The sequence below is a fragment of the Nymphalis io genome, chromosome 8 (assembly GCF_905147045.1).
Source record: "Nymphalis io chromosome 8, ilAglIoxx1.1, whole genome shotgun sequence".
NCBI lineage: Eukaryota > Metazoa > Arthropoda > Insecta > Lepidoptera > Nymphalidae > Nymphalis > Nymphalis io.
In genome coordinates, this window is record NC_065895.1 from 2,864,160 (window position 1) to 2,880,799 (window position 16,640).

The 16,640-nt window shown below is 33.2% G+C and overlaps 1 protein-coding gene across 1 annotated transcript in view; it reads left to right on the plus strand.

The window, feature by feature from the left end:
• Positions 1-16,640, plus strand: part of LOC126770197 (uncharacterized) — a 62,877-nt gene that overhangs the window by 25,032 nt on the left and 21,205 nt on the right. Inside the window, exon 2 of the mRNA XM_050489457.1 lies at positions 13,858-13,937. Coding sequence (XP_050345414.1) covers positions 13,877-13,937 — 61 coding nt within the window. The 5' untranslated portion in view covers positions 13,858-13,876. The remainder of the gene's footprint in view (positions 1-13,857; positions 13,938-16,640) is intronic.

A 16,640-nucleotide genomic window follows, 5' to 3' on the forward strand; every position in this document is an offset into this window, starting at 1 on the left:
CCCAGATAATAGGATTACAATTAAACAAGGAAATGCTACTGGCATTTTTGCCAAAATTCCCCCCGGTCTTGATTTATAGAGTAGCTCGTTTTAATTTGTACCATAATACAATTATTGTGTACTAATACACTATATAACAAGCATATTATTTATGACCTATATATCGATGGTCTGGCATTTCATTACTTCATCAAGTCTTGATAGTAACTACTCCTTTAAAAATAAAATTGCCTCACATCTAAAACACTGCATAGAATATAAATAAATAGTTATGATGTTATGTTATCTGCTTTTTTCTGTTTTTAGTTACTTTGATTATTCAATGGAATTCTTATATAGTTTTATTAGCTTTTTTTCCTTTTTTACAATTTTTATTTTTTACATAAATTAAAATAAATCCTGTATTTTGTAAGCATGTTTTTTTACGCAATTGAATATCTATTATTTTTATTAATGTAACTCTGTTTGTCGATGATTGCCTATAACAAATTGCATGCTGTAATTACCTGTAAGTAAAAGAACAATTGAAATGTATTACTAAAAATTACTGCTGTACACGAATTATTGTATCTTTTGTTGGTAGTTCTAAAATAAAATAAAATAAAAAAAGTCTTACTGTAGTTAGTATCAAACGTAAATAACAATAAATATCGGATTAACAAAGAATTCCATTCATCTCTACAAAAATATAATCTACAATTATTATATTATGTCTAATTTTATTAAAACTATTGATTTGATTTAAAGCAGCTTAATGAAAAGTGATAACAAAATAGTTGGTCCTCAGCGAAGAGAGGCAGAAGACCGAGCACCTTTACCGACAATTATTTAACTCAATATACTTTTTTTTATCTTACCGCCTTCCACTACACAAATCGATACCCAAATCGTCGGCCCTCCTTGCCACAGGGCGATAATACTAAACATTCAAAATAAATAATGTTCATTTTTAATTCGTTTAATTATACAGAAACGAACGTTAAATGAGACAGATAAGAAGTCATTTAATGTTTATTTAACTTAATCCATAACAATAACGTTTGTAACGAGAGAACGTTTTGAGATATTTTTCAAGTAATTAAATTTATTAAGTGGAAAGGACTTAACTTTTCTTTATTCATCTTTTTTTTCAAATGTAAGGCTGAATAAATCGTATACAACAGCTTTTGTTTTTTTTTTTTAAATATGAACACATTTTTTGTTATTATTCGTCGTGAGTTTAGAATTGCCGAATGGGCTTGTTATGATTTTTAAGCGTATTCATGTTTGTTAGCCTTATGATATAGGTTTCTCATTGGGGTAGGTTTTACTGCTTAAGTTATAAGATCCAGGGCGTGATTCAGTTACAATGTGTATTCAACGTATTCTTATGTAACATAATAGACATTATTACACTAATAATATTATCTTAGTAAAATATCTAAAATTGACTGTTTTAAGGCATTACTAAGATTTTGTTTCCAGTGAATTATTTAACATATTCTGAGATACGAGTGAAACAAAAGTTAACAGAAAACCGGTAAGTAATCGTAGTTTAAAATTTTTAACGTTTTATACAGCTCGTAATATTTCTGGAATGTTTCTTACAAACTGAAGTCGAAGAAAAATGAAAAAAAATCGTGACCAGCTAAATTTGTGCTTCATACAATGCGGGTGGGCCTTGAAAACCGTTAGTTACACAAAATGGCGTGTTAAAAACTTTCGACAGTTAGCAGCCATTTTGCGCAGCGTTAGTTAAGACTTCGACATTATTTTTGGAACAAACGTACAAATAATATATACAATAGTTCATTTATCAGACCATGTTCATCCACTACTGGAACTATGTCCAGGTGTATGCCTATTGTGTATACTGGTGGTAGGGCTTTGTGCAAGCCCGTCTGGGTAGGTACCACCCACTCATCAGATATTCTACCGCAAAACAGCAATACTTGATATTGTTGTGTTCCAGTTTGAAGGGTGAGTGAGCCAGTGTAATTACAGGCACAAGGGACATAAAATCTTAGTTCCCAAGGTTGGTGGCGCATTGGCTATAAGCGATGGTTGACATTTCTTACAATGCCAATGTCTAAGGGCGTTTGGTGACCACTTACCATCAGGTGGCCCACATGCTCGTCCACCTTCCTATTCTATAAAAAAAAAAAAATCTAGGGTTATGCCACTGAGCCCAATCTTCTATATTTACACTTAACCCAAATGAATGTAGAACGGAAAAATAAATAGACAACAAAATATCACAAAACTTATGACAAAGATTCAGAATTGCATCTCTGAGTTCTACATGATGTGCTTTGCAGAGCACGAGGGTTCCATGAGCTCGATACGTGAATGTCTTCCATAAATGGAAATCGCGAAGATCAGGACTAAGCGCTTAGCAAACTGCTTTAAAATGCGCACAACCAAGTGAAACTCTGGCATATGTATTTTCGGGCACCTACAACCTAAACGCCTCAAAACTGGAGTGAATCGGTACTTAAGCTTCATCGTCGACCGCATCTTGACATAACAATCTAGATTGCGGTCAAGATCAAACCTATATATAAAAAAGTTTTGATTTTAATTTCTCTAGCATCATTTCCGCAGCATTATATCAATTCAGTTGTAAGATTTTCCCAGTGTTGGGTAAGCCAAGCAAGATATGACATATAAACACAAATATAGCACAAGTCAGTTGGAAAAAGTGTTGAAATTTAAATTCAGACAATATTCACATGTTCCTACTAGTGTTCCAGCATAGAATATAATTGTATGCAAAAGAAAAAATACTACTATTAAAGATAACTTCAAAAGTAAAATATAAAAATGTGTGAAAAGATTATCACAATATTTTAAGAATTATTTCAAATACCATTTCTAAGATAAAGTAAATTCACTGTTTGTGTATAGCCGTCACGTTGCTTTTAGTATATCCAGTGAGAATATTAAGTTATGTATTATATTGGCACGTGACAGAAAGTATGAAGGCAGGTTAGGTCAACCGTTTACTTGTTTCACACGAATTTATGGGGGTTGCCATTCGAAAAAATACAGAAAAAAAACCTTACCTCAGAAAATATTTATCTGACGCAAAACTTTTTCTGACGTAAATATTGTACGGACCTTTTGCGATGGGATTGTTGATATGTCGATTTATAAGATGGAAACGTTTGAGCTTGAATTTTCTTATTTAAATTAAATACATCTAAAATTCCTGTATTTGGATTCCACTCGATGATTTATTTCATTTAAAATAAATTGTAGCCAAATGAGATCAGCTTTCTACAAAGCTTATAAGTGCTGTAAAAGTGAGATGACCCAGTGGTTTGAACGCGTAAATCTTAACCGATGATCGTAGGTTCAAACCCGGGTAAGCACTGAATTTTCATGTGTTTATAATTCATGTCGTGCTTGACGGTGAAGGAAAACATCGTGAGGAAACCTGCATGTGTCTAATATCACTGAAATTCTGTCACATGTCACGTGTATTCCACCAATCCGCATTGGAGCAGCGTGGTGGACTGAGCCCCAAAACTTCTCCTCAAAAAGGAGAGGAAGCCTTAGTCCAGCAGAGGGATATTCATAGGCTGTTACTTAGTTATAAGTGTTTATTATTATTTTTTAAACAGTTCTATGAAATCGTTGAAAGATATAAAATTATATGTGTGTAGTTTGGTGTGTGATACTATTATAAATTTATTTTAAAAATAGCGTTTGTATGCAGTTTTTCATGTAATTAAAGTTTATCTTTAGATTTTGCTTCTTAGGAATATGCTTCAAAGTAACAATGATTTGATTTGATTTGAAATGGGCCGATAACATCTTGCACAAATACTCCAAGCAAGGTTTTTTTTTTATATTATAGGTGGACGAGCAAATGGGACATCTGTTGGTAAGTTGTCACCAACGCCCATAGACATTGGAAAAGTAAGAAATGATAGCCATCGCTTACATCACCAATGCGTCACCAACCTTGGTAACTAAGATGTTATGTTCCTTGTGCCTGTGATTTCACTGAACGAAACGATATAAAATAAAACACACCACCTAGATCCTATTAAATACTTTCTAAAACAGTAAAACTTGTGAATACATCTCGCAACTTTGATTGTGTGACGTGGCACATTTCTAATTAAATCGTTTTTGTTGAACTTTGTCTTAAATTACTTTTTGAGGGTGAATTAAGTACGACGTATTTTACCACCTAGTTACTAACTTGTAGCCAAGATTAAGATCTTTTGAAAATTACTGTACTGTACTCCCCTAATAATATCTTGTTCGTTAGGGGAATAAGAATGCTTCGAAGTTTATTTGTGTAATGCGGCAAGCTGCGCTATCATTAAAACCTTAATTTCAAGTTGACAAATAAGAATAACAAGAAATAAAAAAATCTAAGAATTGATTTTCACAAACGCAATGAAGGACGCTTAATCTGTAGAGATTAATTAAATAATAATAAAAATAATATGTAAATGTCCCACAGCTGGGCTAAGGTTTCACCTCCTTTTGAGAAGAAAATTTTGGTGCTTACTCCACCAATCCGCAAATGGTAGATTTTCATCCGCCTCACGCCGCCAGTACGGGATGAAGTATAAATAAAAATTAACACATGAAAATTCAGTGGTGCTTGCACAATTTGAACTCGGAATTATCGGTTAAAAATTTAAAATTCACGTCTACCAACCACCGAGCCTGCTCATAAATAATAATAAATAAAATCTTAAAACTGAAACAAAAATAATACGCACTAATAGACTAATATACGCTACTCAGAATAAGAAAAGAAGTATATATAAATAGACAACTATATTAATCCTTTTCGCGTCGTCTTACACATGAGATTATGGTAGACTATGAGCCTTATAATTATAGCGGTTCATAGTTGATCGTAACCGCAAGAAAGCCACACAATTGGCGAGGAATTAATTTAGATGTCAGTCAAAAAATATTATAAACAATCCCTCATCATGACATCAGAATTATTGAACAAAAATTAATTTCACTAAGATCAATTGACCACAACAAGTAAGACTGACACAAAACAAGATACAGACAAAAAAGAATATTAAAAAAATGCACTCCAAACATTTTAATTATAAATGAAAATATGCAGGAACATAAAGCTACCGAACTATATATATAAATATAATAAGATTAACCGTTTTTCATTTACGAGCAAATAAATAGTCGGATCAACTGATGTTAAGCGATTACCACCATGGACATTTGCTTTGAAACTAAGGCAACTGCATATGTATTGCCGGCCTTTGATGTGTCTAATTACCCGACTCTATATTGTAATTAAATTAAAGATTATTAGGTAAGCTAAGCAATGAAAACTATGAAGATCACAATCGCTTGTTGTATACAAAAATACGTTTACTCTGAACAAGTGTTTGTCTGAATTTTTATCGTTCAAATTAAATAGTCGATGATAAAATGATAGATATTTTAATTAAAGAAGACTATTAAGTAATATTCTGACTTGAATAACAAGTTCTAGTTAAAAATCCATAACAGTTTTCTATTCTGGATTGTTGGCAATAGTAGAGAAGTTTTTTAATCGCATTTCCTTTGTCCTATCTGGCTGAGCGAGTAGCTAATTTACTGGCACAGAAGAGGAACATACTACACGTCGCTGGACGTCGTGATCTGCGATACGATGTTAACAAAATTGGAACACGACATTAACAGATGTTTAACACTCCACCAGCCTTAACTCGTTCCTTTTTTATTTATCATCAAATTTGTATTAATCACAATATTTTTATTCACCCATTTTTTAATTAAAACTGTTAAACTATATATCTACCTCACCAATTTTCTTCCAAAGTATGTTGTTTTCATTATAATTTAAAAATAAAAAGTAATTTCATGAAATGAAGTTCTGTAAAAAATAATACCATTCAATTGTAGATGCCGCTGCTGTTGCTGATGAGATCATTTTAGGAATGGAATACTACATTCCTAGCTCAGATCTCATCAATAGGGGTACGCGTAACCGTTGGTTTACTCGTGAATGTGCCGACGCTGTATCATCTAAGCAGGCGGCATATCGCGCGTGGATCAACGGCTGCATTAGCGGGGCATTTAACATTGACTCACTGAAAGCAAACTACAATAAAAATTCCAAGTCCTGTAGGAAGGCATACACGAGAGCGGATGCACAGCGCATTGTAAAGATTGGTCATGACCTTATTTCGCATCCTAGGGGCTCCCGTAGCTTCTGGCGTCTGACCAAGTCTGTGCAAAACAATTTCTGCCAACCTTCGCTGCCACCGCTCAGAAATCCGGACGGATCGCTATCTCACAGTCCGCAGGAGAAAGCCGACCTCCTGGCTAAACTCTTTGCCGACAACTCTGTGATCGATGATTGTAGTGCGCAGCCACCAACAATACCTTCATGTGGCCACACGATGCCTGACATCAAAATCAGGCAACGTGATGTGCGTGTGGAGCTGCAATCACTTGATATACGGAAAGCTAGCGGTCCTGATGGAATACCAGCCATTGTGCTGAAGAAGTGCGCGGCGGAGCTGTCTCCTGTGTTAACGCGCCTGTTCCAACTTTCTCTCTTTTCGGGATGTGTGCCGGGGGCTTGTAGAAGAGCTAATGTGCAAGCGGTTCCCAAAAAAGGGGATCGGTCTGACCCGGCAAATTATCGGCCAATAGCTATCACCTCAGTACTTTGTAAGGTGATGGAACAGATTCTAAACAACCAACTGATCCATTACCTAGAAGATCACTGTCTAATTAATGATCGTCAGTACGGGTTTCGACCAAAACGGTCCACAGGTGATCTTCTAGCGTACGTAACACACCTCTGGGGTGAAGCTATCGACAAGCATGGAGAATCGTTGGCTGTCAGCCTCGATATCTCTAAGGCTTTCGACAGGGTCTGGCACAGAAGTCTTCTCTCCAAGCTACCGGCATATGGTCTGCCTGCTCAGCTATGCACCTGGATTGCCAGCTTCCTACACAAGCGTAGCCTTCGTGTTTTAGGGCTCCCCCAGGGATCTGTGCTATCTCCCACACTCTTTCTTTTGCATATCAATGATATGCTCTCCCTTGGAAACATACATTGCTATGCAGATGATAGTACAGTGCATGGTGGATACAACGGACGCGCAGTGGCTGGGCGGGTGGAAACTGAGGAGAGGCGGGAGAATCTTGTCATTGAACTCGATAGGACGTTAGAGCTCATCGCCAAATGGGGTTCTGATAATCTTGTTGAGTTTAATGCCAAGAAAACACAGGTATGCTCTCACAGCAAAAAAGTCACCATTTTACCCTCATCCCTCCCTCTGTGGCACACCGCAGATGATACAAAGCAAAATCGCCATGCTGGGGATGGACGTTCACTGCGACCTTAGTCCAAGGGATTACATCGAGGCTATTATAAAAACAGCTTCACGGAAACTCGGAGTTCTGAACAAGGTGCGGCACTTTTTCACGCCACAACAACTGTGCCTGTTATACAAAACACAGGTACGGTCTTGCGTTGAATATTGCTCGCACCTTTGGGATGGCTCCGCTAAGTACCTACTGGAGGCCTTGGACCGGTTGCAGCGACGTGCAGTACGCATTATTGGCGACGTAAAGGTCACAAACACCCTTGAACCTTTACAATTGTGTCGCGAGATAGCAGCACTGAGTGCTTTCTATCGACTGTATCACGGCGAGTGCTCTGAGGAATTATTCTCTCTAATTCCTGCTTCCCCCTTCCTTCTTAAGTCCACGCGAGCTGGTTCTCGATGTCACCCCCTAACTGTGACATCAATTCCATCGCGCACAAAGAAATTTGGCAACTTTTTTCTTTGTCGCACTACCAAAAAATGGAATTCCTTACCAGCTCACGTGTTCCTCTCCTCTTACAACCCGGGTTCCTTCAAACGAGGCGTGAAGAGGCATCTTGCGGGCCGGCAAGGCGAAGGCGGCTAGTGCAGAACGTTTTTCCCGTCTGTACTGGCCGTCGTCGCGTTTGGACTCTACTACCACTTAGTAGAGTCATTTGCCATCCCGGACATATTAAAAAAAAAAAAAAAAGGTTTGGTTGTCGCTTTATTAATTTCTGATTGAGGATTAATAATAAGTTAGTAATAATTTCTGATCTGTTCACTTGATACATAAACAGATAAGTCGTCTACAGATAAATTTGGTAGCATATAATAATATCTTAATAACACAGTACGGCGGAGATATCGGATTGGAAAGCACATATTATATTATAATGATGCTTTGTTTATATTTCATTTTGCAAACTCGGTACTAGCCCTCATATACTAAAGGATCTTAAAATAAATTGACTGCTTGATGCTGCAATGTGCAAGCCAAGCTATTTACCATACACAAACATATATTGTAACGCCAAACACTTTATTATTCCTCATCTCACATACATATGTAATATTGTATTATTTATGTGTTTATATTATACATAATATAACTGTAAATATATAGTGTAGTATATTTTTGTGCACCTATATTTGTATTCATGAGACATAATTTTAGAGAATGGCAGAGAATGCCTTCAGGAATTAAGTCCGCTTTTAGTTCTAACTTCATATTGTGGTGCTCCATAAAATTTTTAAACAAATAAATACATCATAACCCCAAAGTTAACGACATGGACAAGGAATGATTAACACTTGTAACGCGTTAATAAATAGACTGTGATGACTACAAACCCGTCCGCTCGTTCTACTAGCCGGCTTCTACTCGCTCGTTTGCCTTCCTTCTCTGAATGATAAAAAACGTTTCTCCATTTAAAAAATAAGCGTTTCAGTCAAAAGCCCTTTACGCAGTAGAATAAGCTTTTTAATGCTCTCAGAGGGATTTTGGTGGGTGCATTAAGAAATTACAAGACTAAGGAAATCTCTTAAATGTACTTTTATCGCCGTAAGATTTATTTCGTATCATGTTATAAATTAATGATTGCCTCGTCGATCGAGGTGGTAGCTTATAAGGTCGCAAGCCTCGAGATGGCGGGTTAGACTCAGATTCGGGCATTTAAAAATTCATTCTGGTTTTCTATCGAAAGATTCTCAGTCACAGAAATCTAGGAGTTGACAGTTGTTCACACGGAAGAAGCATAAAAAGCCGTTGGTTCTACACTCGTTCTTCGGATTTGTTGAAGCTAATATGAAGAGTGAAGGAATAGAGAGTGCTTTTATATCTGAACTTGAGTACATACTCTATAATATGTCCTGTGCTTTGTAACTCTTGAACACAGTCGCCATGGCCTAAATCGGTTGAAAATATCATCATCATATTATTTTTTAATTTGTTTTTTTTTTAAAGTACTCACAAAGAAAGTTTGTTATAACATCGTCCTAATTAGCACTTTTTTTAAAAATGTATAGACCTTCTAGTTCCCTGTTAACTACTTTAAAAGATTTTCCCTGTAAAGTTTGAAATTTATTTTATTCGTAATGCACCTGGGGTTAAACGCGAGCGAAACACAGGTGGCAAATATTTCTATTTATAAGCAGTATTTTAACTTACTTTAAGAAAAAAAATGTACTATTTTTTCGCATATTTTCTGTTTCATAATTTCTAAAAAAATATAAATAAAAAATATTATTTTGTGCTTATATAATTTCATTAATTTTATATCAAACAGTGTTACTGCAGGCACAAGGGATATTATCTTAATTCTCAGGGTTGGTGTCGCATGGGCGATTTAATATTACTTGCGCCAATGTCGGGCGGTGGTGAAAACTTACCAATAGGTGGCCTTGCCCGTCTGCCTATATATGTTATAAAAAACTGAGTAAGTTGGTATCAAATAGTGAAATTATTTTATATCTAAGGGAATAAATTACTCAATGAGAAGTTTTACTATACTATTTTCGTTAATTTTTCCTTCCTAACTCTTTCCGGTCGTGTCATATTGCCGTTCCATCCGATTATGAGAGTTAGGGAATAGAGAGTGTACCTGTGTTTGCGCACACACTTGTGCACTACAATATCTCTTGCGTAGTTGGCTAATCTCTATTGAGATTGGCCGCCGTGGCCGAAATCGGTTTGGAGGACAAAATTATTATTATTATTTACGAGCATACTTGGTGATGATGCAAATGATTCAATCAATGTGATAAAATATTGCTTTAATTATGTAAAGCCAAGTAGGACTTTTACATGAACATTTTCTGAATTACCTAAATAACTTTAACGCTTATCTGATAACAATATTTGACACGGAAGTGATGGCCTCTACTTTCGATGTAAATTTTTTCATTAATATTCGCAATGTTTTCGTATTAAGGTAAAGAATATTAATGGATATTGACAATTTATCGAATGGAAAAATTGAAATTTGTGATTTTCATTTAGCCATCGGGGCTGACGTGGGTTTTCAATTATAATAATTAATGTATGAATTCATTTGTATTTTTAATATTCTTAATTCTCAATGGTGCTCTTGATTTTTTTAACATAAACACCCTCGTTATTTTATATTAAGACGTGTCTTAAGAATTATTTATGTTTCATAAAAAATATATTTTAAATAACAGAAGTGAATATTATCCTTGAGTATTCCCTCCAAATTCATATATATTTTATTAGGAGAGGATTCGAAGCTACCTCATCATTACATCAAGTGTCGAAATATCATTTCCTCGTGATAATTTTTCTTTAACTTAGAGTATACAGTAAAGTAGCCTACATTTTTACGATTATACAAGCATCGCGCTGAATTCGAATTAATTTTCTTAATTATACATATATAACCACAACTAGATGTGGTTAAATAGTTATTCAAAAATCTTGTTATATAACTCAAATAACAGTAAATCTGTTTGACCATAAATGTCTCTGGAAGTTGTTGCATCGCGCTATCAAGATGCGCCCATACAATTTCTAAGAGAATTGAGTTCCATTTTTCTACAATAGATGTCGCTATTCTTACTGCAAAAATCTAAATCGCGCTTTAATATTGTTCTTTCTGTTACACATAAGTTCAATGAGTGCAAAATTTAGGATCACAATATAAAATGTTCTCTTAGCAGGGATGAGACCGATACATACACCACAGCCTCGGACTATGGTCCTCGGTTCACAATGCCTCGCAGCATGCTACTGGGTCTTAGTACTCAGTCCACCAACCATTGCAATCCAAGAATGCAAACAGCAATACACATTACAGAAACAACCTTAATATAATAGTTACTTACCGGATAATACATAGTATATAATAATATTCTCGCTATACATTCGGTTAACCAAGTGACTTGAGTGATATGCGTGTATAAGGAATGTTTTTTGTATGAAAAAACCCGGTTATTTTCATTACAGTTGTCACCCTGAACGTATTCATGCCACAAACAGTACATCAGTGTGGCTATGAAAGGATAATTAGAATTTTATATTTTATATAATATACGATGGTTGACTGGCAAGTGGCCATTTGATGGTATGTGGTCTATTCCGCCCATAGATATTGGCGCTGTAAGAAATATTACCACTCGTTACCTCGCTAATGCGCCACATACTTTGGGAACTAAGATACTTACCTTGTGCCTGTAGTTACACTCGCTCAATCCCCCTTAAAACAGGAACACAAAAATACTAAGTATTGCTATTTGTGTTGCAGAATATCTGATGAGTGGATGGTACCTAAACAGACGGGGTTGCACAAAGCCCTAACACAAAAATAATCGAACATTTATGAATGTTATGTAATCATCGTTATTTAATATTTATAAGATTGTTTTTTGGTAGCGAAATTTGTAATGACACACGGTTCCTTGTTATTACATAACGCATCTGTTATAAAACTGGAGTCGCCGTTAGATTGCAGAATTTTGGTTAGAATACGTCATCTTTATTATAATTCTTCTATATTTGTGTACGTCACTGAACTCCTACTGAAGCGACAATTTTGATGAAATTATTTGTATGTGTGTGAGTGGGTGGCGTTGCGATCATGATCCAGAATTTCTTTCAACTGAAAAATAAAATAATTAAATTTCTCATTTCTCACGTACGAAGTCGACACGGGAAGCTTGTAATATTATAAGATTATATATTCTATTTTATTAAATTAACATTACTTTAATTGGTTGCCTAGCAACATATAAGTAACAATGTATTTATATAACACTTTAGCTACAAAAAACGTTTATCTAATTTCACTTTGAATTTGGTAATTATATAACCTAAGCTGCTATTTTCGATTCAATGTTTCGTATTTCGATTTTATAATATTGAAAATAATTATTAGAAAAGTTATATGCGTAACTATTTTTTTTTAATCTGGCAAACATAGATTATGAAAAACGAGACCGCTTTAACGGATTATGTAGGTATATTTCTCCGCAATGCAGATTGCACCAAAACTACGAGTGCTTGCAAATATATTAATATCAATTTTGAACAATCTATGAATATTAATTTTTCCCATTCATTGAGAATAAGTTCTATATTATAATATTTATATCAATAAAATCGTTATTATTTTTACGATTTTATGTAACATTATATTGCTTAGAATGTTGTGAGAGAGATGTGAGAGATTATATATAAGTAAATATTTTACATAGTGATTATTACACGTACATTTTTATTGTTAAAAGGAATAGCCACTGAGCTTGTTGCCGATTCTTCCCGGTAGAAGCTACATTCTGAACCGGTGGTAGCTTTATGTTAAAAGTGTAAAACGATGGTTTAAGAGTGTTTGTAAGATTCTCCGTGAATAAAGCATAGTTTAACTGTGACTTCTATTCTACATGTGATCTTTTTGTTCTATGTGAGAAAAAAAAACTAAGTAAAATAATTATTTCATCGCTGGAAATTTTTTCTCTCATCTTGTGGTGAAACTTATTGTAACTTATACACCACGTTGGTCTTATCCAACATACATGTGGCTGAATTTCATTCGACGCAAGTTTCCTCAAGACGTGTATCTTCACTGCCCAGCACGAGATGTATTATAATCATAAATTAAGTACATGATAACTTGATGATGTTTGTCTGAGTTTGAACCTGCAATATTATTTACAAATCATGAGATATTGCTACTGGGTCATATGTATTAAAAATAATAAACAGATGTTTTAAAGTATAGCCTTAAAAGCATGCTCATCTACTTGTGGCCGAAAAAAAAGTTTAAATATTTGCTCAAATATTATATAATATATATTAAAAGGATAGGTACGTAAAATGCTCTTTTAAATTGTTCTTATAAAATAAAATGGCCGCACGTACGAATATAATGCGGTATTGAGTTTCGCAACCTAGTTCTTTATATTTGCATGTACCTTAGTTGACGTCGCGTTATCAACGCAAAACAAGCTAGATAACACAACACTCACAATACAGTGTTACCATATTATATAAATTAAAAAAAAAACTATTATTAATTAAATTAGCAATCAATAAATCTTATTACGCATTAAAACAATATCTTTTGAAAAGGCTTGGATTTAAGCTCGGCTCACAAAGGACTGATAAAAACAATAATTGTGTATACTAGGCACATTGTAATATTTTTTATTTTAAAAAAGAGCAACTTTGCGAGTTTCGTACCGTTTCTTTTCACTAGAGGCTGCTTTCCAAAACGGTGGTAGGGTTACAATAGTGATAATTCATAAAGTCTCTATTGTAAAGCTTGCTTGAATAAATACATTTGATTTACCAAGTTACTTTTGCAAACACTTTTGGTAATTTAAATTTAGAATACTAAATTCTAAATTTAATTTGTTTAGTACGTGTGGTAACTTGTTTTTAATCAGTATTGTCGGCTTATATAGACTACATCTTGCACACACTCTTGCGCGCTATAATAAATCGGCACTTGAGTATTCTCTCTTAAGAATGGTTTGTGAGATCGAAATGCTGTGTTCTTTATCATTTTGTATATTATGTTCTTTGTTGCAGTGTTAACAATGTAGCAGCAATGTGTGGGCCGGCCGCAGCGGCGCTGTTCCTTGCCGCGCTTGCCGCTCTGCCTTGTAGAGGTATATATTCTATATTAACCATCATATAATCATTTACATGCTAAATTGTTTACCGGTTGCGTTGAATTTCTTTATATTTAAATTTATTTATGCATTATTGTAACGCTTATTCAGTGAAAATTGAATTAAGCACATTTACACTACAATGGTTGTTAATTCGATTCTTTTATCTATTACATATAATTCTTGATTTTTTATTTATATTATATATATTTTATTATTTTTTGATTTTTTTTTGCGTACCTATCATGTTTATTGTTTTTATTAGTTCTTTGTTCTTTCATATCTAAGTTATTTTTTTTTTTCTTTTTACTTCCTTCGACGAGCGTGGAAGTTGATGTTACTTAAGCTTTAAGCAGGTTTTGTTTTTTTATTGGTAATTTTATTTGCATATTCCTCAACTCAATTCAGTCTCGAAATAGTCGTGCTGTATAATGATATCCGATTGTCTGTGAATTTCTCATGTGATTCTTATATTCTTACTAAGAATTTTCTAACTTAATAGCATAAAAAATATTAATGTAAAAAAATATTATTATTATTTTTTGTCATCAGAATATAATAATATATAACAATGATTTTGTTATATCAAAAGACTAGGAGCAGATTTATATATATATATATATATATATATATATATATATATATATATGTGTGTGTATATATATATATATATATATATATATATATATGTGTGATATATATCATATCCTATCATATTTATTTTTTTAATTCGATTCTGTTGTGTAATTTATGTGCTTATGTGTATACCCTATTTCCCGTTACATGCAGAATTCGCACTTATTAATTTAGATTACCCCTTTCAGGATTCCATAGGATTCGCTTTTGACTCTTCCATGTAGAGTAGCTGGCTGTACTGGAGTTTTAAAATTCAGAATAAAACAAATTTATATTCTATAAACACTATTTATTAAGCCCTGTATAATATTTATTAATTTAAAAAATTTATTGACCACTACACTACTTGGAAAAATTTCATTGGCATTCTCTGCATTATACATATTTCTAATAAATTTTTGGTTTTGAATAATTAATGTATTTTTATGAGTATGAAAAAAAACATTAAAATGCCCATCGATGTTTCATTTTCAGGTCATTGGCCTCAATTACAGCTTTAATCGTGCCTTGACGACTTTGTAGAGAATTAACGAAAACACACTAAAATATGAACTAAATTTTAGCAACATTGGTGTTTTTAATTCTATTCTTAGTAAACCTTAGAATATTTCGGCAATTAAAGTATATGAATTTGTTAGTGATTCTCTCAAACTGAATTAGTCTACGTTATAGGCTGCCTATAAAGGTCTCAGATTAAAGAAAAAGCCCTTAGGAAATTTCGACACCATTACATGTCATTACTTAGAAATTTTAGATATTATTCGATCGAAGAACTTTAGTTTCTCTGCCTTTAAATTGGATTTAACATGTTGGAACGAGAACTTATTAATTTTCAATTAATTCAGCTTCGGACAAAAAATATGTAGAACGTTCTGTTATACATTTGGTTACAAAAATGTTTTCATCGTCAACAAAACCATGACTTTTAAATGACAGTCTGATCGATACGGATATGCCAAATAAAGCAAAACAAAAAAGGTTTGCTATGTGTAATAAATTTATATTGTAAAATTCTGGAATATACCTCCACTATTACAAAAAAAACGTAACTATACTTTTTGCATACAGAAATATTTTTATTTAAAAGTGAAAAATATTGTTTTTATAAAATCTAGCTTCTAATTTAAGAAAAATTTGATAAAGCCATTCTCTAACATTAAATATTTTTTTAATAGATTATAACATTAAGAAATGTAATTATAAACGTTAGTACTGATTAAATAATATTAAATATCCATATAATTAAATATAACTCTTGTTAAAACATGTAAATTTTTTAGTCTTCATATGTAGAAGTTGTTTCATAAAACGTTAATATTTTCGGCTTAATTTAAATTTAGAGTTGGAATAACAGCTTGTAGCTTAGCTAAGAAAAAGCTAAGAACTTAATAGTTTTAAACGAATGCGTAAATTAGACATTTTAAAATAAGCGTAAACGAAATAAGTTAATTAAAAAATAGATAAGCACCTTTTTACCTGGTGAAGAAAAATATTTTGACTAAATTACGTATCGGTAAAAAAAATTGACGCGTCTTGACGACGCGATTGAGTGGGACATTTATTTAAAGTTATTTTATATATATTCTGTAATCATATAAATATTATAATTTTATAATGGAAAAAATAATGTCCACGTAGACGAAGTTGCGGTCTCCCCTCGTTACCTAATAAGGCTCGTTAGCGTTCTGTTTCGTTTTTTGAATTCGTATAAATTTCGTTTTAAAATTCGCCTACCGTAACTGCAAGGAATTAAAATATACCACATTTTTCTCTCAACCTTTTAAACGAAAGCTTGAAATGTTCTTCCTAAAAACATTAATTAAATTATAAATTCGTCTTTAATTAAAATGTGAAAGCTCATATAATAAATATTTATTTTTAAAGAGACTTACAGGCTTTACGTTTTTAATGATTGTCGTTTTGAAGTATTTATTATTTAAATTTTGCGAAATATAAATTAAAAAAATTCAATTGGTTAGCTTTCCAAAGATTGAATCGATTCTAAACTATAACAAGATATTCAGGACAAACGCTTATAATAAATTTGCGATTAAGCTGAACATT